A 24,304-nucleotide genomic window follows, 5' to 3' on the forward strand; every position below is an offset into this window, starting at 1 on the left:
CAATCCTCCCCTTCCTCTTCATCCAACCTGCTGCCTTGCTGATCTGAGTACTTATAATATCCTGCCTCGGCTGCAGCCTTGCTGACCTCTCCTCTCTCCAGGCTCTACTTCAATCTTGCTGTCTGGATCATTTTTCGAAAAAGTTCACATCGCCCCACTCCTCAAAAGTCTCCAGTTGTTGCTCATCCATCTCTGCATCAAACAGAAACTTCAACCGTTGTCTTTAAGGCACTCAACCTCTTCCCCTCCTACCGTACTTGGCTGATCCCCTGCTCGTCCCAAACTGCAGACTCCATTCCTGTAATGCAGAACTACTCACTGGATTGAGAGCTTGTCTGTCCCATCACTAACCCCTTAATAATAATAATAACGATAGTATTTGCTAAGCACTTAGTATGTGCCAAGCAGTGTTCTAAGCGCTGTGGTAGTTACAAGGTAATCAGGTTGTCCCACGAGGGGCTCACAGTCTGAATCCCCATTTTACAGATGAGGTAACTGAGGCATAGAGAAGTTAAGTGACCTGCTCAAGGTCGCGCAGAGCCAGGATTAGAACCCACATCCTCTGACTCCCAAGCCTGGGCCGTTTCCACAGAGCCACACTGCTTCTCTAAGCCATGTCCTTCCTCTGGCCTGGAACTCCCTTCCCCTTCATTTTAGACACACCACCCCTCTCCTCATATTCGAAGCCATACTACTATCACATCTTCTCCAAGAGGCCTTTCCTAAGCCCTCATTTCCCATATTTATCCTCCCTATGCACTGGAATCTGTAGCCCTAAAGCACTTTGATATGCACCTCATCCCTAGCCCGACAGCACTTATGTACATTTTCTTCTGCTCTCCATTTTCCCTAATATTTTTAATGTCTTTTTGGGCAGGGACCGTGTCTGTCAACTCTACTGTACTCTCTCAAGTGCTTAGTACAGTGCTCTGCACACAGTAAGTGCTCAATAAATACCACTGATTGATTATTTTGTAAACATATTTACCTCCTTTAGAGTTTAAACTCCTTGTGGGCAGGGAATGTGTCAGTTCTCTGCTTTGTTCTTCCTTGGTGCTCAGTACAGTAATTGCACCTAAGGGGGTGCTCAATAAACGCCCTTCCTGCCGCTACTACTGCAACACTGCATAGGCGCTGAAAGTAGCTGAACTTCGGTTTTTTCAAGTTGTGATGAAGGCTTGAAGCTGAAGCTTGAAGTGGTATCTACCGATAGCAAATCAGGGTTGGGAAACATCCGGCCTGGGTTCCCTCCCGGAGGCTAACTTCTTTTCCATCTCCCACAGGGTATTAACAGTGGGAGAAATGGGATGGTTGCCACATTTTGCGAACCGAAGCTGAGGAAATACGCACTGCCCAAGGACATTTTACAAGCTGGTTTTAAAAGCGGGAATAGAGTAGTGGCTAGCCTCACCTGGAACCCATGTGAGGATTGTGGTGAATGAGTTCACCCTGTCTGGCATGCAGCTGTCCAGAATGGAATCGGTGATCGTAAAACCATACCACCCTCCCTGGTGTCCTCAGCTCCTCTCATTACTTATTTCTCCAGCCTCTCCCCTTCCCTCAAACCGCAATAGCCCCGTGTGCACAAATCAGCGTAGAGTCCCTGCATCATTCCTTTCTCAGTTCTCCCTGCTCCCTCCCAACTCCCCAGGTCTGCAGCAGGAGCTGTGAAAGGAGCACGGCATTTTTAAATAAGGGAGGGCGGAGGGAGAGAGGGAAGGAAGTGAAAATCTCTCCTGAACTTTTGCTAGGAAACTTGCTGAGGGGAAAAGAAATCGGCAAGCGGGAGCGGAGAATTGCTGCCTGTGTACCTGCCTTCTTCCTCTTTGCTACCTTTCCTTTCCTCTGCCTCTTCACTGAGTTTTTCTGTCTACTTCCTGAGCTCTTCTTGTGTGTAAACTTTGCAGAAGATACCTTCTTTACCCCCCACCCCTCCTCCATTATCCTCTGTGACTATCCCTGAATCACGTTTATGCCCCAACAAATGCCAATGCTAATCCAGGCTTGACTGGCAAGAATCCTGTGAGTAGGGGTAAAGGTGCATGAACTTTAATCTGCTTTATTTCCTTGTACACTCTGCCCAGGTAGTATGGGAATGCCCTGGAGAGAGGATAATTATGGGGAAAAAAAAAAATGGGGTGGGCTAGATGGAAAATGACTGACTAATGATTAACTATCCTGCTTTCTGAGAAATGGGAGAAATATTTCAGTATCCCTTCAGGAGCAGAGAAAAGTTAGGACCCAGATGAGATGGGGGAATATAGGGGGAGAGACAGAGAGAGAAAGAAAGAAAGAAAGAGAGAGCATGCATGAGTATAAAGAGGTCCCATTAAACAGCAAGAGGGCATTAGTTTGACCTGCCTGGTCTTTAAAACTGTCACCAGACTAAAGCAGTTGGATCATTTACCAAGTCATAGCATAGCTGGGCAAAAGTCAGAACAGCCTGATGTACAGTAATGACAAACCACCTCAATACTTTGGATAGGAGGGGAAAATTGATTTTTAAAAATTCGTAAGCATGAAGAGGATTTTTAATTTAGTTCAGGAAGGGGATTAGAGGACTGTCGTTTGTGCAGAGAAATGGTAGTACGTCTCTTTTTCCAACCTCAGGTCTGCTCCAGCACTCCAACATTTTAAAAATAGGTATTATGGGGGTTTGGGTACTTAGCCTGAAATTGCTGCTGACACTAGGCTAAAACATAGACCTTCTGGCTGCTAGTCAGTGCTCTTAGTATGGGCTAATAGAACTGTTGAAATAAAGTAACCTAATCATGTAAATTTCCAATATATGTTTTAAAATACTCCCTACTTAGTGAAAAATATAGAAGTGTGGGAGAGTGATAGCGAAGCAAGTAGATAGGGCACAGTCTGCATTTTAACCATAATAATAATGGCTTTTGTTAAGCACTTACTATGTGCAAAGCACTGTTCTAAGCGCAGGGAAGGAAACAAGGTGATCAGGTTATCCCACGTGGGGCTCACGGTCTTAATCCCCGTTTTACAGATGAGGTAACTGAGGCACAGAGAAGTTAAGTGACTCAGGATGCTTGCTGTGCTATAGAAAAGACACAGAATCTGCCTTCAGGGACCCAACATCATTTTCTGTTGTTACTAATGGGATATAGTGTAGATTATCGTGCAGGACATAGGCTGAGAGTCCCCTGGAAACTAAATTAGGTTGAGGATTCATGTTTCCATAAAGTGCCATCCTAGTAAGTAAAATAGTTTTTAAAAAATCTAATCTGTTTTGGTTTTTTGCTTGTTTATAGTTTATTCACATTGGGAAGAGATGCTGGCAGTATTATTTGAGAGGTCATTGACATCCAGATAGAATCTATGTTAAATCAGTCAGTGGTATTTGAGTGTTTATTCAGTGCAGAGTGCTCTGCGTACAATACAACAGAGTTAGTGACACGTACACTGCCCACAATGAGTTTACAGCCTTGGGGGGCAGGGGGCAGACATTAATGTAAATAATTTAAATGATATAATGTAAAGGTGTGTACGCAGTGAAGCATAGGTGATAGTGTCCAATTTTGTAGAGGAAAGAGCTTAGAAATGGTGGATTTGCTGTAGTAGATCAAACCAATTGTCTGCTAAGATTATTGTTGACGGTAACCGATGACACGTCAGAGAAGCGTACTAAAAGCAACATTTTTCAGTTCACCTGACCTGAATTGAAATGTGTTTTTTGACCTAAGCATACAGACAGATAGGCTTTTGGCAATACCACAGATACAAGAAAAGGAGTCTCACCCACAAATGCCCCGAGCCGTTTTCAACCTCAAATGGCAAGCTAAAGCCACAAATAATAAGATTCGGTAACACGGTCATTTCACCAATATTGATGTAATGCTTGATCAGCAATCCCGCCCATATCGTGTGCATATAATGATTGCTGTGGCATGTGGAGTCAGTGTTGTTTGCAATAAGTGCTCAGGGCTTTAATCTCTCCAATCTTGGTACCCCAGCCTTCTCAGATGCCCTGCTCTTAAACTTAAACTGGGATCCCATTGGGTCATTCATTCATTCATTCATTCATTCAATCGTATTTATTGAGCGCTTACTGTTTGCAGAGCACTATATTAAGCGCTTGTAGTACAAGTCGGCAACATCTAGAGACGGTCCCTATCCAACAGCGGGCTCACAGTCTAGAAAGGGGAGACAGACAACAAAACAAAACATGTAGACAGGTGTCAGAATCGTCAGAACAGATAGAATTATAGCTCTATGCACATCATTAACAAAATAAATAGAATAGTAAATATGTACAAGTAAAATAAATAGAGTAATAAATCTGTACAAACATGGGCCGGGGGTCGACTCCGCGTCAGGGACTGTGTAGTAGGGTGCTTAGCACATAGTAAGCACTTTCAAATACTAGGGACTCATTAATGCTGGGAACCAAAGAAATGCTAGAGGACAGAAGTGCTCAAGTGTCCTGACTTTGACCCTTAAAAATCCTGCTACCCCAGGGATTATAAATAGGAGATAGGGCACACTCTCCAAACCAGTGATTATTTGCCTTCAGTGCCAGAGAAACATACAGGAAAGTGACTTTTAATTTGGAAACTCCATGACAGCTCAGAAAATAAAATATCATTTCATTTTCAACAAAGTGAGAGCTTCAGCAAGCCGAGAAAAGATTTGCTTTACCCACCTGCTTCAGGAAACTTTCCCCCGATTAATTCACAGTACCCCAGCCACGTTAGCAAAGAATTCACTCTTAGCACATATGTATTGTATTCTTAGCCTCAGCACATGTGTGTATTTATATATTTGTACTTTTTGTTATTAAGCTATTCTGGTATGGTTGTATTACTTCCTGCTATATCCTGATTTTTTCCTCCTTCCACTAATCGCACATAATCTTTTTTCTGTCTAGATTTCTCATGTTAGAAACTCCTTGAGGGCAAGGAAACTATGTCTTGCCTCTGCTTTACATTCCCAAGTACTGATTACTACAGTGCTTTGCATCCAATAGATACCATTGATACCATTGCATAATGGGTGGCTTTATCTTTTATCTAGTAATATGTTTTATTCTAGAATCTGAAATTATTCCCAGCAAGGTAGTCTATAGTGACTAATTATCAAGAAGTCACTTAACTTCTCTGGGCCTCAGTTCCCTCATCTGTAAAATGGGGATGAAGACTTTGAGCCCCACGTGGGACAACCTGATCACCTTGTAAATTCCCCAGTGCTTAGAACAGTGCTCTGCACATAGTAAGCGCTTAATAAATGCCATTATTATTATTATAATTAAATTGGCTTAATTTTCATTTTATCGTCAGCAGCAGCATTTATTGAGTGCCTAGCTGCTCTCTGTAACATTGGATCGAGTGCTTGGGAACACACAGTTGAGATAAAACACATAATTCCTGCTGCCTCTCGACAGCAGACTCAAATTTCCAAACCTACAATAGGTGAAAGACCAGCACATGGATACAAACTACAAAAGTAAATGAATAATAAGCAGTTTTATACCTAAGGGCTTACATGGCTGATGGAGTGGCATAACCAGGAACCTGGCGTTTAGTCAAGACGTGTCACATGGAAAATGCAGCTTTTTAGGGAAGTTTTGAAGTTTGGTTCCGAGCCTGGCTTGGCATATTTAAGGGGAGAGCGTTCCATGCAGGTGAACTGAGCAGTGAATCCGGAGTCGGGTGACTTTTGAGTGAGTTATAGTTAGAAGATTTACTTGGTGAGATCAATTTTGGCACCTGTCTACATGTTTAGTTGTCCGTCTCCCCCTTCTAGACTGTGAGCCCGTTGTTGGGTAGGGACCGTCTCTATATGTTGCCAACTTGTACTTCCCAAGCGCTTAGTACAGTGCTCTGCACACATTAAGAGCTCAGTCAATATGACTGAATGAATTGAATGAAACTAGGAAGAGAGAATGTGTAGTTAATGTGGCCAGTGTTGGGAGGTTTAGGTGCAAGGTGCGAGAAGATGGTTAAACCTCGGAAGTTTTTGAGGAAGAAGGTGATGAGTTTTTAATGGAGTTTCAAGAGGGTCACATGTAGGCTAGATTGAAAAGAGGCAAGGCCTGAGGAGGGAAACCAGTAAGGAGACTGGCTTTTTTCAAATGAGAATAACTGAATTTCATGTAAACATTTTCCAATTAACCACACAAAAACTAAAGCGTCCTCAATTCTGTTTTACAGCAAGTTGTCCATCTGAATTTAGCAGAAGACTGCATGAGTAAGTTCAAGCCTGAAATTGAAAAGCTCTGCAAGACAGAACAGGTAAGTGCAATCGTAGATGAAGAAAACAATCCACTCGTACTTCAGATAGGCTTCACCTTCATCACATAGTAGCATACGCCTGATTTACTTGAAAAGTATTTGAGATAATAAAGTATTATAATACTTTATTATAATTATAATACTTTATTATAATTATAGTACTTTATTACTTCAAATACTTTTCGAGTAAAGTACTTGAAAAGTATTTGAAATAATAAAGTATTATAATACTTTATTATAATTATAATACTTTATTATTTCAAATACTTTTCAAGGAAATCGGGCATGTGCTAATATGTGATGAAGGTATAAAGTATTCTAATAAAGTATTTTATTATTTGAAAATGGGTGCATAACCAGTTGGCTCTTCACATCTTTGAGATGGCAGTTGAAGTATAAGCCCGACTCTACCACTGCGTGATCTTGGGCGGGATACTTGACTTCTCTGTCCCTCAGTTACCTCCTCTGTAAAATGGGAATTAAGAATGTGAGATACATTTTCTTCTGCCGCAGTGCTCAGTATGGTGTCTGGCGTAGAGTAAGCAGTTAAATGCCATTAAAAAAAAAAAAGGTTGGGTGAAATATCTCGAGTTATTTGAGCATAGTATTGAATTCTGCAAACAAACTTGTAGCGGAGCTTTCTCCATGAAAAACCTCTACTTTCCTCATGGATTTTAGAACCATAATTTAACACCTTTTAGGACTCTATTAGAAGCATGTTTATTGAATTAGTGTAGTCTTGTGTAGAATGTCTCATTTTGAATTAGTGTACTGTTTTGTGTAGTCTCTCATTTGCTTTGGTTTATAAACTCATTCCTTTTGTAATCTGCTTTTACTAAGTGCTTACCAACTCTGTTATACTCTCCAAGTGCTTAGTGCTCTGCACACAGTAAGTGCTCAATAAATACCATTGATTGATTTTATTAATGGTATTAAGTTCCTACTACGTGCCAAGCACCTTTAGCATTGACTGTTTTGGTAGAATGTTTAGGATTGTTCTTCCAACACTCTAGACAGTAAGCTCATTTCTTGACTGTAAACCCGTTCTCTAGACTGTAAACAATAATAATAATAATTATGATGGTATTTGTTAAGTGGTCACTATGTGCAAAGCACTGTTCTAAGCTCTGGGGGGATACAAGGTGATCAGGTTGTCCCACGTGGGGCTCACGGTCTTAATCCCCATTTTACAGAGGAGGGAACTGAGGCATGGAGAAGTTGTGACTTGCCCAAAGTCACACAGCCGACAATTGGCGGAGACGAGATTTGAACCCATGACCTGACTCCCAAGCCCATGCTCTGTCCACCGAGCCACGCTGCTTCTCCGTGTAGTCGCTGTGGGCGGGGAACGTGCCTGCTAACTCTGTCGTATTGTATCAATCAATCAATCAATCGTATTTATTGAGCGCTTACTGTGTGCAAAGCACTGTACTAAGCGCTTGGCAAGTACAAGTTGGCAACATATAGAGACGGTCCCTACCCAACAGTGGACTCACAGTCTAGAAGGGGGAGACAGAGAACAAAACCAAACATACTAACAAAATAAAATAAATAGAATAGATATGTACAAGTAAAATAAATAGAGTAATAAATATGTGCAAACATATATACAGGTGCTGTGGGGAGGAGTGCTTGTACTCTCCCAAGAGCTTAGTATTGTGCCCTGCACATAGTAAGCGCTCAGATACCATTGATTGTTTGATTGATTTAGCCGGATAGAACTCAGTGGCCTGTTGGAAGAAGTAGTTGTGCACTTACTACACTGAGTTTTCTTCGGCATGGGGTTCATCACAAATGTAACCCTTTGTTACAGGAGAACTTAGTGTATTGTTTTTTTCCCTGCCTGTTTGCTGTCTTTAAGATTCGTTCTTCACATCCAGGATATAAATGAGGATGTTCTGCTTCAATGTGGCCCTCGGGGGTGTGTTTGTGTGTCCCAGAATGGATTGTGGTGGCAATGGATTATAATAAATTCCTTTTCTTCTCTACCATAAAGGCTTTGGATTTTTCCATCACCCATCCTCATCCAGGCCTCTTTAAGTCTCTTACCCGGGTGCTGTGATGGTCTGGGACAGGGAAACCCATAGCACTGTACAGACTGCCAGTCAAGAAATTGGGGATATAATTTGGAGCCAAGCTATCCTGAATTCAGTAATAATACTAGTGGTATTTAAGTACTTAATGTGAATGTGTCTATCAACTCTTATATAGTACTCTCCTAAGCACGTAGTAGTGCTCTGCACACAGTAAGCACTCAAAAAATACAATTGATTGGTAAAATGTGATTGATTATGTATCAAGCACTGTACTAAGCTCTGGGGTAGACTAGACAAGATACAAGGCAATCAGGTCGGACATAGTCCCTGTCCCACACAGAGCTCCCAGTCTGAGGGAAGGGAGAACGAGTATTGTCTCCTCATTTTACGGCTAGGAAATCGAGGAACAGATAAGTTAAGTGATTGACCACCCAACGGGCAGGTGGTATTAGAGCCCAAGTCCTATGACTCTAAGGCACTTAATCACCTTGCTTCTAATTTAAAGAGAGCATTAAAGAAGGGGCTCATCGAACGGTGCCACTAGCTTCACTTTAGCAGTGTTGAAAGACCATGTATGTACTTAAAATACAGGCTTGAATAACATTTTTATTTCTCAACCCCTATTTAATTCCAATCTAGGACCTAGCCCTTGGAAGTGATGCTGAGGGACAGAAGGTGAAAGATTCTATGCGAGTGCTCCTACCCGTCCTGTTCAACAAAAATCTCGACAATTACGATAAAATAAGAGCTATCCTGCTTTATATCTTCAGTAGTAATGGTATGTGCTTTTTTAACTGTAGCATAGCATTGTAATCTCAAATATGATTCATAACCTGTTATATGTTGTGTTGGTCATTCAGTCAGTCGTGTTGGGTGCTTACTGTGTGCACTTGGGAGAGTACTAAGCACTTGGGAGAGTACAATTTAAGACACATTCCCTGCCCACAGTGAGTCTAAAAGGGGAGTCCAACATTAGTGTAAATAAGTAAAATGATAAATATGTACAGAAATGCCGTGGGCTGGGAGGGGGGATGAATAAAGGGAGCAAATCAAGGCAGTGCAGAAGGGAGTGGAAGAAGAGGAAAGGAGGGCTTAGTCAGGGAAGGCCTTTTGGAGGAGATGTGCCTTCAGTAAGGCTTTGGAGGAGGAGAAAATAATTGTTTGGTTGAATATGAAGAGGGAGGGCGTTCCAGGCCAGAGTCAAGACTTGGGCTGGACAGCGGTGAGATAGGTGAGATTGAGGTACAGTGAGAAGTGTGCCATTAGAAGAGCGAACTGTGCGGGTTGGGTTGTAGTAGGAGAGGGGCAAGGTGATTGTGTGCTTTCAAGTCAGGAGTGAGGAGTTTCTGTTAGATGAGCTGGTGTGGATGGGCAAACGCTGAAATTTCTTGAGGAGTGAGGAGACGTAGCGTGAATGTTTTTGTAGAAGAATGATCTGGTCAGCAGAGTGACGTGTGGACTGGAGTGGAGAGAGACAATATACTAATGAAGTTGGGATAGGGTAAGTGCTTGAATTAACGTGGTAGCAGTTTGGATGGAGAGGAAAGGGTGGATTTAGCGATGTTGTGAAGGTCAAATCAACAGGATTTAGTGATGGATTGAATCTGTGGGTTAAAGGAGAGAGAGGAGTCAAGGGTAACGCCAAGGTAATGGGCTTCTGAGACAGGAAGGATGGTGGTGCCATCTACAGTGATGAGAAAGTCAGGGGAAGGACAGTGTTTGGGTGGAAAGATAAGGAGTTCTGTTTTAAACATGTTATGGTTGAGGAGATGGCGGGACGTCTGAGTAGAGATGTCTTGAAGGCAGGTCCATGAGGCCTTCTCAGACTAAACCCCTCCTTTCCCCTTCTCCCACTCCCTTCTGCATCGCCCCGACTTGCTTCCTTGGTTCTTCCCCCATCCCAGCCCCACAGCACTTATGTACATATCTGTCATTTTATTTATTTGTATTGATGTCTGTTTCCCCGCCTCTAGACTGCAGGCTCATTGTGGACAGGAATGTGTCTGTTTATGGTACTCTCCCAAGCGCTTAGTACAGTGCTCAGCACACAGTAAGTGCTCAATAAATACAATTGAATGAATGAATGAGGAAGTGCAAGACTGCAGAGAAGGAGAGAGATCAGGGCTGAAGATGTAGATTTGGGAATCATCTGCAGAGAGGTGGTAGTTGAAGCCATAGGAGCAAATGAATTCTCCACGGGAGTGGGTGTAGATGGAGAATAGAAGGGGACATAGAACTGAACCTTGAGGGACCCCCACAGTTAGGGGGTGGGAGGCAGAGGAGGAGCCCGCAAAAGAGACTGAGAATGAGCAACCAGCTAGGGGGAGAACTAGGAGAGGACAGTGTTAGCGAAGCCGAGGTCGGGTGATGTTTCCAGGAGAAGGGCGTGGTCGACAATGCCAAAGGAAGGTGACAATTTGAGGAGGATTAGGTTGGAGTAGAGGCCATTGGATTTGGCAAGAAGATGATCATCGGTGACCTTCGAGAGGGCTGTTTCTGTGGAGTGAAGGGGATGGAGCCAGATTGGGGAGGGGCAGGGAGAGAATCGGAAGGGATGAACTTGATACAGCAGGTATAGACAACTCGCTCAGGGAGTTGGAAGAGAAATGGTAGAAGGGAGATGGGGTGATAATTGGAGGGAGCTTTGGGATCAAGGAAGGTTTTTTTTTTTCTTTTAGGACAGGGAGGCGTGGGCATGTTTGAAAGCAGTGGGAAAAGAAGCCATTGGAGAGCAAACAGTGGAAGGGAGGGAGGGAGAAAGGGAGGGGCCAAGTGTATTGGTAAGGTGCAGAGGAATGGGATTTGATGCCCAGGTGGAGGGGGTGGATTTTGAGAGAAGGCAGGAGATCTCTTCTTGAGATACTGCTGGGAAAGATGGGAGAGCTGAAGATGGGGCAGGAGTAGGGAGGGACTGGGGAGGGGCAGGGGGGAATTTAGGGAGCTCACACCTGATGGTTTCAATTTTCTCTGTAAAGTAGGTGGCCCGGTCACGGGGAGCAAGAGATGGGGGAGGTCAGGGGTACAGGAGGTTTGAAGAGGAAGTTAAACGTCTGGAACAGCTGGTGAGGGCAGTGGGCATGGGTGTCAAGGATGGAGAGAGAATTTTGCGGGGCAGAGGAGCGGGCAGAGTTAAAGCACATAAGGATAAACTTGAAGTGGACGAGGTCAGCCTGATGGCTAGATTTCCGCCAGCAGCGCTCTGCAGCTCGTGCCCAAGAGCAAAGGAGGCGGACTCTGCAGGTGATCAAGGGCTGTGGGCTAATGGCAAGAGATAGACAGAGGGAAAGGGGAGCGAGAGAGTTGAGTTCAGTAGAGAGGGTGCCGTTGAGACCGTCCGTTTGGCCATCAAGGGAAGGTAATTTGAGTATAGAGGCTAAAGGGGGTGTGATGGCTTGAGAAAACCGGACGGGTTCAAAAGATCAGAAGTCTCTGTGGAGGACTAGCACAGATTTGTGGGGAGGAGGTGTGTGGAAAAGAAGGCAGGTGAGGAGGTTGTGGTCAGATAGAGGGATTTCAGAGTTGGTGAGCGTAAAGATTGTGCAGTGGCTGGAGATAATGAGTTCGCCTGTGTGTCCAAATTGGTGAGTGGGCGAGCTGGGGTGGAGCAGGAGGTCAGTGGAGTTGCAGAGTGATAGAAAGCAGGCAGCGGAAGCGTCACCAGGAACATCCGTGTGGGTATTGAAGTCGCCAGGGATCAGTGTAGAGATGGAGAAAGAGAGAAGGAATGTGAGAAAGGGATTCGAAATGGCTAAAAAAGTTGGAGGTGGGGCCTGGAACGACCATTAAACAGGGAATGCTATCTGGAGATCATCAATGAGTGGCTCAGTTCTATACTTGAAAAACTGATTTGTGCAAAATGCCTCAGGATTTCATAGATTTAAGGAATCCACTCATTTCTTTTTCATATTACTGAAGGAAAAATTTAAACCAGACTCAGTCCCTAATGAAATGAGAGATGAATATTCAAAAGGGAGCTATTAAAGTGTTCGAGAGATGTCTCGTTTTCAATTAAACATTTCAGTGAATGATTCTCCCATTTCCAAGAGCGTGTTAAATTCAGCTTTGTGGTATTGTATGGAGCAAAGCAAATGTTCCCATTTATGAAATATTGAACTTTTACCTCCCCAAACCCACATTTGCACCTCTTCAAAATTTGGGAGAATTGAGCTCCTCTTTGGTAATTGTTTGGAAACTCGTTTAGTTCACAGATGTTACTAGGCAGAGTGGCATTTACATAAGAAGATATGCATTTGTTTTCTTTCATGCAAGGAACAACCCAAGAAAATTTGGATAAATTGGTCCAGAATGTCAAGCTAGAAAATGATGAAGACATGATCCGTAACTGGAGTTATCTGGGGGTGCCTATTGTTCCCCAAGTAAGAAATACTGCAACCTATAAATATGTCCTCCGCTGTTTGTGCTTTGAAATACGTTTCCTTTCTGCCATCCAAAGCATTTGGGCCTATTTCCCAAAAATGTAATTTTTATCTATAACCTTGGAGATCATGGGTAAAACAGGGGTGCTCAACCCCACAGCCTTCTGAAGTGGATTTCCAACCTCATTCATCCCACGTTTATAATCAGGGCTGTAAAGACCCGAAATGGTGGCCTTCTGAAAGAAACCTGTCCCTTCCTATTCCTCTCTTCCCCTAAGTACTTCTGTGTCATTTCCCTGCGGATGGCTTTTACAATATTGTTTTACTGTTGCTTTACCTCATGTCTGCTTCTCTTTTGCGAGTAGAGTATTGATTTTTTGCATTGAAAACATGTAATTCTAATTATTTTTCTGAGTAAAGACTGATTAAATTTCAGAATTCAAGGATTATTTTAGCTTTATTTTTATTATTTACCGAGACCATCTGCATGGCAAGTGTTTCTTTAGCAGCATTTACGCCTTTCTGGCATATACAAATGGGTAAATTAACAGTTGATTCCATAGCAGCATATTGATATACCCAGCAATCTTAAGGTGCCTTGGCTTGATTCTAATTTTCTAACTACGAGTCAGGGGGTGGAAATCAGATTATATCAGGCAAAACAATTCGTAGCCTATTTGAGGATTTGTACACTGAAACCAGTAGAGTAAATAATACATTGATCTTTGATTCCCAGAAATTTTATAGCACAAAAATTCTTAGTGGGTTTTGGTTTCTGGTTTGTTTTTCAGTTAAGAAGGTTTTAATTTCAAGAAGCACACCATACGTGAATAAATAATGAAGTATTTTATATGCCCTTATAAGTTTTAACTGTAAACTACATTTTGATACAAAATGCATTTTACTACCACCTCTTTTTTTCCATAGGTAGACATTCCCCCTGCTTAAGATTTTAAATTCACAGCAGATTTGTATAGCTAATTTACAATGTTATTTGTACTTTCAGACAGCTGAAAAATGAATGCTATTTAATTCATTCATTCATTCAGTCGTATTTATTGAGCGCTTACTGTGTGCAGAGCACTGTACTAAGCGCTTGGGAAGTACAAGTTGACAACATAGAGACGGTCCCTACCCAACTGCGGGCTCACAGTCTAGAAGGGGGAGACAGACAACAAACCAAAACGTATTAACAAAATGAAAATAGAGTTTTTGAATTTTATTTCTATTTATGTAAGTCTCAGCAGGGGAAACTGTTGAGAAAAGACCGCTCCGCAGAAGAAACATTTCAGCTGTCTCGATGGACACCCATTATCAAGGATATCATGGAAGTAAGAACCCTCGTTAATGTCGCCAGATGAAAAAAATAGCAGCTGCAAATGAAGTTCTGTGTAGTTTGCAACTACCCCTTATTACTACTATAATTATTCGATAATTATGTGTTAGTAATAATAATAACAATAATTGTGGTAATTGTTAAGCATTTCCTAGGTGCCAAGGACTGTACTAAGTGCTGGGGTGCGTATAAGTTAATCAGGGCAGATAGTCTTTGTCCCATATGGAGCTCACAGTCTATGGGAGAGGAAGAATGGGTATGTAAATCCAGTTTTACAGGTGAGGAAACTGAGGCACAGAGAAGTTAGGTGACTTGCCCAAGGTCACATGGCAGGCAAGTAGAGGATTTGGGATTGGAACCTGACTCCTGGCTCCATTTTCTTTGCATTAGGCTCACAACTTCTCAGTGACGACATTTAGTTTCCAGTCTTCGTAAGAGTCTTGTTTTTTTTTAAGAGGAAATAATCCTGAACAGAATATAATAATAATAATAATAATAATGATGGCGTTTGTTAAGCGCTTACTATGTGCAAAGCACCGTTCTAAGCGCTGGGGAAGGATACAAGGTGATCAGGTTGTCCCATGTGGGGCTCAAAGTCTTCATCCCCATTTTACAGATGAGGGAACTGAGGCCCAGAGAAGTGAGGTGACTTGCCCAAAGTCACCCAGCTGATAAGTGGCAGAGCCAGGATTTGAACCCATAACCTCTTATACTCCAAATATGTTAAATATATGCAATATATTTAAATATAAGATATAAGAATTTAAATATAAGAATATGTTAAACCAAGATTTTTAATGTAATATAACTAACTTGAAAAACAAATTCATAATAAGTTTTTACAGCAGTAAGGGTTTTATGACTGTAGACACCCTTCAGTCCTTAAAGGAACAAAATTTGAATTTGCCAAATCAAAGTCAGAAGACTGTAGTCTCTGACGTGGACGTTTGGTGTTTCCAGTCCTATAACCGAAGCTTAAAGTTTGGTTTATTTGTCACCTGCTAGGTCTTTTGTTGATAATATAGCCTGCTTGTACAAATTTTAGCCATTCAACAAGAAGTTTATTTCTTCTCAAAGAAATAATCCTATATGGCAGTTTGCAAAATGAATTAATAAAGAAAATTTTCCTTGGCCATCAATCTAGAGTTCCTTCTCAAATTCTCAAAATCTCCCTACTGTTCCACCTACTCTGTATTGTCTGATTTTTCTCAGTGTTTTCACCATTTATATGTCACAAGCACCGGTGTCCGTGTGGTGTAATATTTTGTCCCCATTCCTGAAGCAGCTGTACAGCTAAGGAGTCGTTTGAACTACTGTCTTAGTAGGTTGAGAATTGTCACTCCTGAACCCTAACATAATAATTATTATTACTGTTGTACTTAAGTGCTTACTGTGTTTGTGCCAAGCACTGGGGCAGATACAAGATTATCAGGTCAGACACAGTCCCAGTCCCACAGTCAAATAAGAGGGAAAGGAAACTAAGGTATAGAGAAGTAAAATAAAGTAACTTGCTCAAGATTACATAGCCGGTAATTAGAACCCAGATCCTCGGCCTCCTGGGCCTGTGTTCTTTTCATTAGGCAACACTGCATCTCACAAGAGTAGGCAAATCCCAGAGGCTCTTTAATTCTCCGTATGAAAAGAATGAGAAGCGTTACGCGAAGCAGTATGGAAAGAGCACAGCCTGGGAATCAAAGGTCCTGGGTTCTAACCCAAGCTCCGCCACTTGTCTGCTGCGTGACCCTGGGCAAGTCACTTAACTTCTCTGTGCCTCAGTTACCTCATCTGTAAAATGGGGATTAAAGCTGTGTGTGGACTGTCCAACCTGAGTAAGCACTTAGTACAGTGCTCTGCGCACTAAGTGCTTGATAAATACGATTGACTGATTGAATGAATTAGCTTTTATCTACCCCGGTGCTTAGTACAGTACCCGGCATGTAGTAAGCACTTAATAAAAACCATTAAAAAATAAAAAATAAATACATTGAACCTTTCCAATTTAGCATAAACTCTTCTTCATCCCAGACTTTACTCATTTCTTTTATTGAGCCTCCTTCAGATGCTTCCATTTTTACCAAAACAGCAGCAGATGCTTCCATTTTTACCAAAACAGCAACATAACTCTTTAATAGTAAGTAAGGAATACCTACTTAGACTGTGAGTCCCCTGTCAGGTCAGGAACTTTATTTCCGCCAGCACTTGACACATGTGAGCACTTAATAAATGCCATAATAATAATAACCATAATAATCATTAGTTAAATGTATTCTCTTAGAACCATGCCATTTTCCTGTCATCAGAATGAGTATGAGTGTGACATTGGCATTCTAGTAATTGAAAGATTGCTTTATATGTTGCGCTTTCCAAAGGTCTGCCAGACAGCTCACGGAATCAGATCATGAATAATGAGATGAATGGTAGAGATACATTTTCTCGGGGTTTGGAAAATAAAACTCTTTCCTTAAGGAGTTAAACCAGCATTAGTCCAAAGTGATGTAACTTTTAAAAATAAAACTATTCATGCTGGTTTCATTTGTTTCGGCCTACTTCCAAATTCTACGCGGCCACCGTGAATAATAATTATGGTATTTGTTAAGCACTTACTATGTGCCAAGCACAGTCGTAAGTGTTGGGGTAGATACAAGTTAAGCAGGGTGGACACATAGGATTCACAGACTAAGGGAGGAAGAATCACACTGATTTTTGAGAAAGGGCAGCTAAAGTTAGCATTCATATAATTGCAATAGAAATGTATAAATCCATTCATGCAGTGTCAGTGGTAAGAGTGGATATTTGAAATTTTCTGAGAAAGTCTTAGAACCCATAGTAACCTTTTCAAAATTAACCGTTTTTTTCTTTCTCAGGATGCCATCGACAACAGATTAGATTCAAAGGAATGGCCTTACTGCTCTCAGTGTCCTATGGTGTGGAATGGCTCAGGAGCCGTCAGGTAGCTTATCCATTTTGCTAAATGTCAGTGAATGAAAATCCCAAATTGCAGTGCAGCCTATTAGAAGGACAAGGCGGAGGAGGAGAAGAAGAAGAAATCCAGAGACTGGGAACCTGTTGCAGAGCACTGGCTTTTTGTTATTCATTCATTCATTCATTCATTCATTCATTTATTTATTTATTTATGTTTGCTTACATTTATTTATTTATTTATATTTATATTTATTTATTTATGTTTATTTATATTTATTTATATTTTTATTTATTTGTATTTTTATTTATTTATATTTATTTATTGATTATTTATTTTTATTTATTTATTTTTATTATTAATTAAGCACTTATTATGTGCCAGGCACTATACTAAGCAATGGGTAGATATAATCTGGTTGGACATAGTCCCTGTCCCAAATGGAGCTCACAGTCTTAATCCCCATTTTACAGATGAGGTAACTGAGGCACAGAGAAGTAACTTGCCTATGGTCCCACAGGAGACAAGTGGCGGAGCTGGGATTAGAACCCAGGTCCTTCTGACCCCTAGGCTTGTGCTGTATCTACTAGGCCACGCTGCTTCTCTATTTTTTTTTTTTGGAAGCATGCTTTGAGGGGGAGCATTTTTTTCCTTTTTTGGGAGCATGCTAGCCAGTGGGTCAAAGGGACAACTGCCCCGGACCCATCACCACCACCGTTTCCACCATCGGGGCCCCTCTTCACCTTCTTCCAGTCCGCTCTGTCTTCCATCGCAGCTGTGGCCCTGTAAGCGAGGAGGCGTGTGCATTGCTGCAGGAGAGCAACTTTGGCCGTCAGAACCGCCCCCGGCCTTCCGCTGCACCAAATTCGCCAGACCTGTAAATGGGCTGTGGACCATTTCCTGCCCTTGGCCATAAAGGAAACTTTAGAAATGTCAAACTGCAGCAGTAATACAAAAATCACTGAAAGAAAAAGTATGGTTTATCCAACAACTTTGTAAAACGTCACTACAAGTCAAATAATAATAATAATGATGGTATTAAACGCACGTGCAAAGCACTGTTCTAAGCCCTGGGGGGATGCAAGGTAATCAAGTTGTCTCACGTGGGGCTCAGAGTCTTCATCCCCATTTTACAGATAAGGGAACTGAAACAAAGAGAAGTGACTTAATGATGGCATTGATTAAGCGCTTACTATGTGCCAAGCACTGTTCTAAGCACTGGGGAGGTTACAAGGTGATCAGGTTGCCCCACAGAGGGCTTAATCCAGCGCTTAGAACAGTGCTTGGCACATAGTAAGCGCTTAACAAATACCAACATTATTATTATTATTAATCCCCATTTTTACAGATGAGGTAACTGAGGCCCAGAGAAGTGGAGTGTCTTGCCCAAAGTCACACAGCTGACAATTGGCGGGGTGAGATTTGAACCCATGACCTCTGACTCCAAAGCCCGGGCTCTTTCCCACGGAGCCACGCTGGAAAATAAGTCCTGTTTGTAAAAGTTGCTCTTCAGAACTTCCTAGTTGTCTAGACGTGAGCCCGCTGTTGGGTAGGGACTGTCTCTATGTGTTGCCGACTTGTCCTTCCCAAGCGCTTAGTACAGTGCTCTGCACACAGTAAGCGCTCAATAAATACAATTGATTGGGAAAAATCAGTGTTTTGAATGAGTCTGCTACTTCTTGTAACCGGCACGAAGCCTCTTTTCCGCCTTAGGCATGTCAAGCATGCAGTCCAAATGTTCCGTGCGGCACCTACCATTAGGTTGCCGGGCACGCCTGGAATACTTGACACGCATCAGAACTGCCTAATAGCGGTTGTGATATTTCTAGGAAAAAAATACACAAATGAACTATAGACATAGTCCCTTGCCCCGCAACAGACTCACAATCCAACAGTAGCGTGGCAGAGGGGTAGGCAACGGATAGATATGGAAAGCCAAACAAAAATACAGGGTTGCCAAACTGACACCCACTGGGAAAAGCTTCAAAAACCTATCAAGTTTTAAAAAATACAATGACTTGTCTTTAGTACACTCGAATCTCTGACCCTCTTCTTCTCCCAAACTCAGAGCTCATTTTGTTCCTGGTCCATCAATCTATATGACATCTTGACACCTTTTAGACTGTGAGCCCACTGTTGGGTAGGGACTGTATATGTTGCCAATTTGTCCTTCCCAAGCACTTAGTACAGCGCTCTGCACACAGTAAGCGCTCAATAAATACGATTGATGATGATGATGATCTTGATGCGATTATTAGGGACTTTTGCCATGCCGATGTCACAGATTAAGGATCTGAGACACGGGCATAGTGGTGTTTGTCCAAGCTGGAAAATAGCGGCAGAGGTGGGATTTGCATTTTCTGCCCGAATCTTCTTCTTCCCCAAGTTGGAGTAATTTCTCCCCCGAGAAAATCTTAATTTGTGGAAAGGGTGAGCTTAATTAGACTTTAGTACACTTGAATCTCTGACCCTCTTCTTCCCCCAAACTCAGAGCTCATTTTGTTCCTGGTCCATCAATCCATATGACATCTTGATGCGATTATTAGGGACTTTTGCAGTGCTGATGTCACAGATTAAGGATCTGAGACACGGGCATAGTGGTGTTTGCCCAAACTGGAAAATAGTGGCAGAGGTGGGATTTGTATTTTCTGCCTGAATCGTCTCCTTTCCCAAATTGGAGTAATTTCTCCCCCCCAAAAAATCTTAATTTGTGGAAAGGCTGAGCATTATTAGACTTTCTTCCAACGCGAGTGATATGGCATGAAATCATCAGAGTGCTTAATTCAGTGTTCTGCACACAGTATCCACTCAGCAAATACCCTTGATTGATTGATCAGCAAATTGTATATTTTTTTTTTCTTTAGCGCCCGCCAGAAACCCAGGACAAGTTATTTAGATGACCGAAAGAATGGGTCAAAGCTAATTGTCTTTGTAATTGGAGGAATTACATACTCAGAGATGCGCTGTGCTTATGAAGTTTCTCAGGCACACAAATCTTGTGAAGTTATTATTGGTAAGAATTTTCAATTACAGTCTGGAATGTCTTGATGTGATTCTCTGCTTAATTAAAATGCTGGCTGCTAGACCTGTTTTAAGTCATACAGTGCTTTTTCCCCACCGAGGGCTTTTTTTCATTCATCCATTCAGTCGTATTTATTGAGCGCTTACTGTGTGCAGAGCACTGTACTAAGCGCTTGGGAAGTACAAGTTTTCATTTTAGATCTGTTCATAATAATAATAATAATAATAGCATTTATTAAGCGCTTACTATGTGAAAGGCACTGTTCTAAGCGCTAGGGAAGTTACAAGGTGATCAGGTTGTCCCACAGGGGGCTCACAGTCTTCATCCCCATTTTACAGATGAGGTAACTGAGGCCTAGCGAAGTGAAGTGACTTGCCCAAGGTCACACAGCTGACAAGTGGTGGAGCAGGATTTGAACCCGTGACCTCTGACTCCAAAGCCCGTGCTCTTTCCACTGAGCCACACTGCTTCTCTCATAATCAATCAATCGTATTTATTGAGCGCTTACTGTGTGCAGAGCACTGTACTAAGCGCTTGGGAAGTACAAGTTGGCAACATATAGAGACAGTCCCTACCCAACAGTGGGCTCACAGTCTAAAAGGGGGAGACAGAGAACAAAACCAAACATACTAACAAAGTAAAATAGAATAGATATGTACAAGTAAAATAAGTAGAATAATAAGTAATAAGTCATAAGTAATTATATGATTAAATCTTCAAGATTTCCAGCACTGTGCCTTTATTCTAGTGATGGTGCAGTGAGACCCTTTCATTGTCAGCAAGAAACAATCTTTTCGGACACCGAAGACGGTTCCCAGGCAAACCATCGGTGTAATGCTTGGGAAATCTTTTGAATTGTTTCAGTGCTGCAATTTGACTGGTGGTACTACTGTTAAACTTAATGATTAATGATTAAATACGATTGAACGAATGATAGATTGTTGGTTAAAAGTAACTGTTGATTAAAATCACTGTATGTGGCTCTCACCCTCGAGCCAAATTGGTGGGTGAGGCCTGATCTCACCTCTGCAAAATGGATCTTAGGCGAATCTTTAACTGACTACAGTCATGGTCTTGGTCACGTGTTCTTTAGCATGTTGGGTCCTTCAGGTGTCACAAGGATACATGGCAACATACATCGAAGACTTTTTATCCATGACTTTTATCCATGACTTTTTTTATCACCCCTTTTAGACTGTGAGCCCGCTGCTGGGTAGGGACTGTCTCTATGTGTTGCCAATTTGTACTTCCCAAGCGCTTAGTACAGTGCTCTGCACATAGTAAGCGCTCAATAAATACGATTGATGATGATGATGAGGTGACACAATATGGTAAGATATCCAAGCTGTGCAGGACTAGGTTCCATTTATTGCACTAGAAGAAGCGGCTGTCACAGGAGGAGACCAGAGCAGTGCCGTCAAGTAAAATCTGTAAAATCACCAAGTCGTGAGCGTAAAACGTCATGGGGAAAACTCGTATCCTCCGGTAGATTTGATGAAGTCAAGATCCGCAGAAGGAATTTTGGAAGTCAAGGAAAAGAGGATTGATCTGGCAGCCCCTTAATCGATATGATTATATTTCATCAGGTTCTACTCATATTCTGACACCCAAAAGGCTGTTGGATGATTTAAAGATGCTGAGCAAACCCAAGGATAAAATCTGCCATGTTAAGGACGAACAGCAACTTGTTTGAAGATTCTAGTGTCCTTCCGGTTCAGGAAAGTGAATCAAGGAAATAGTTCATAATTTAAATGTATATATTTTTGTGAAATAACATTTCCAGTATGTCTCTAATACGATGACCATGCACACAGTTGGATTTGGCTTTTTTTTTTTTTTTTAAATAATTTAATTACTGCTGCTTTGGAGACCAGAAGCAAGATTCAAATTTTACATTATCTGATGCGAAAATGTTTTCTAAACTTCACCTATTTGAATAAAGAATCAAAGATAGGATTTTTTCACAACCACATGTATATATATGCTAATGGCTCATGGAACATTTTTGGAATTATTGAATGCTGAAAGTTTCCTTCTGAAAAGCGATTTAAAGGACCTTAGAGGCAAATGTAAAGGTAAGGGGGAAAACTGTAAATGTATATGTATGATCAGATTATTATTTCCTGAAAGTGCAATTTTCTCTTTCAATTAAAATTTTTAGCAGTGGTAATAATTACGGTTTGATTCCCTAAATGTACTTTATGAAATTACTGTTTACTTAAAAACCTTTGTCTGGAACATACTAAATTCTGTACTTGATCATGTAGGGTTTTTTTGGTGATCATGAAATACTCAAATAAAACAAAGACTTTTAAAGGGTATTGAGTCTTTTCACCAATTATTTCAAGACTCCTGGGCCACAAAAGGACCATTTTCTTAAGCTGATACAAGCACTATCCCTTTGTAACAAAATCCTATTAGCGGATGATTTGGAGAATTTTGCTTTTGGATTGACTCTTCCCTCCAGCCCACAGACCGCAGTAGCTGCTGCCTGCGGTAAAGAGTTGGGAGAAAGCTCTGCCAATGTCATTTATGTTCCTGGAGGACGAGGGGCTGCAGACCACTTTTTCGAACCTCCAACCACCATGGAGTCCATGCATCTCTGGGAATCTCACACTTCATATCCTCTACGGCAAAAAAAAAATTGACGTTTCACTCTGGTGGCTCCTTCCAATCTGTTGCAAACGTGCCCAAGTCTCATTTTTTTTTTTTAAATCCCATTCTGGATTTCATTATAACCTCCAGCCAAGACCCCTGACTCTCTGCTCCTTGCCATGTCTTCTCCCTCCAACAGGTTGTATGCACCTGCTATCTCCAGTTCCCTTTTTAATTCATTACAGTCTGGCTCCCACCCCCTTTACTCCACTGGGACTACATTCCCCAAGGCCAACAACAACTTCCTTGTCAAATTTATTAACTAATGAGAAGCAGCCTGGCCTATTGGAAAAACCACAGGCCTGTGAGTCAGAGGACCCGGGTTTTAAACCTGGCTCGGCCGCTTGTCCCCTGTGCGACCTTGGGCAAGTTACTTCTCTGCCTCGGTTACCTCCTCTGTTAAAATGGGACTTAAAGTTGTGGGCCCCTTGTGAGACCCAGACTGTATCCAATCAGATTATTTTGTATTTACCCCAGTGCTTAAATACAGTGCCTGGCACAGAGTAAGCGTGTCCTCCCGTCACCTCAAGCTTAACGTCCAAAACAGAGATCCTTAACGTCCCACCCAAACACTTTCCTCCCCTTGACTTTCCCATCACTGCAGACGGCACCACCATCCTTCCGGTCTCCCAAGTCCGTTATGCGGGCGTTATCCTTGACTCCTCTCTCTCATTCAACTCATATTCAATCCATCACTAAGACCTGTCGCTCCCACCTTCACAACTAGGCTAAAAATCTGCCTATTCCCTTCCATCCAAACTGCTACCGCATCATCCTCCTGTCTCTCCCCCCTCCAGTCCATATTTCACTCTGCTGCCTGGATCATTTTTCTTTAAAAACATTCAGGTCGTGTTCCCCCTCAAAAAACTCCAGTGGTTGCCCATCCACCTCCGTATCAAACAGAAACCCCTCACCACTGGCTCTAAAGCAGTCAATCACCTTGTCCCGCTCCTACTCTCCTACTACAACCCAACCTGCACACTTCGCTCCTCTAATACTAACTGTGCTTCAATCTCATCTATCTTGCTGCCAATCCCTTGCCCACGTCCTTCCTCTGGTCTGGAACTTCCTCCTTCAAAGCCTTATTGAAGGCACATCTCCTCCAGGAGGCCTTCCCTGACTAAGCCCCCCTTTCCTCTTCTCCCACTGTCTTCTGCGTTGCCCTAGCATCCTTTGTTCATGTTGTCTGTCTCCCCCTTGTAGACCGTGAGCCCGCTGTTGGGTAGGGATTGCCTCTATTTGTTGCCAAATTGTACTTTCCAAGCACTTACTACAGTGCTCTGCACACAGTAAGCGCTCAATAAATACGATTGAAGAATGAATCCCCCCTTCCACCCCTACAGCACTTATATACGTATCCATATTTTTTTTATATTAATGTCTCTCCTCACCATCCTCTAGACTGAAGCTCCTTGTGGGCAGGGAATGTGTCTGTTTATTGTTGTACTCCCTCAAGGGCTTAGTACAGTCTTTTGGACTGTGAGCCCACTGTTGGGTAGGGACTGTCTCTATATGTTGCCAACCTGTACTTCCCAAGTGCTTAGTACAGTGCTCTGCACACAGTAAGCGCTCAATAAATACGATTGATTGATTAGTACAGTACTCGGCACACAGAGCTCAATAAATACGATTGGATGACTACAGTAATCAAGGTGGGAGAGGATAAACAGGTGCGTGGATTAATGTGGTAGCAGTTTGGATGGAGAGGAAA

The 24,304-nt window shown here is 42.2% G+C and overlaps 1 protein-coding gene across 3 annotated transcripts in view; it reads left to right on the forward strand.

Annotated features, from left to right (window-relative positions):
• Positions 1-22,259, forward strand: part of STXBP3 (syntaxin binding protein 3) — an 88,961-nt gene extending 66,702 nt beyond the window's left edge. For all 3 annotated transcript variants that reach the window (XM_038745276.1, XM_038745275.1, XM_038745277.1), the window contains 7 exons: positions 6,168-6,248; positions 8,924-9,062; positions 12,554-12,660; positions 13,899-13,991; positions 16,861-16,946; positions 19,781-19,929; positions 21,525-22,259. In XM_038745276.1, coding sequence (XP_038601204.1) covers positions 6,168-6,248; positions 8,924-9,062; positions 12,554-12,660; positions 13,899-13,991; positions 16,861-16,946; positions 19,781-19,929; positions 21,525-21,631 — 762 coding nt within the window. In that variant the 3' untranslated portion in view covers positions 21,632-22,259. The remainder of the gene's footprint in view (positions 1-6,167; positions 6,249-8,923; positions 9,063-12,553; positions 12,661-13,898; positions 13,992-16,860; positions 16,947-19,780; positions 19,930-21,524) is intronic.
• Positions 22,260-24,304: the final 2,045 nt, after the last annotated feature.

This window comes from Tachyglossus aculeatus, chromosome 4 (genome assembly GCF_015852505.1).
Source record: "Tachyglossus aculeatus isolate mTacAcu1 chromosome 4, mTacAcu1.pri, whole genome shotgun sequence".
NCBI classification, from domain to species: Eukaryota; Metazoa; Chordata; class Mammalia; order Monotremata; family Tachyglossidae; genus Tachyglossus; species Tachyglossus aculeatus.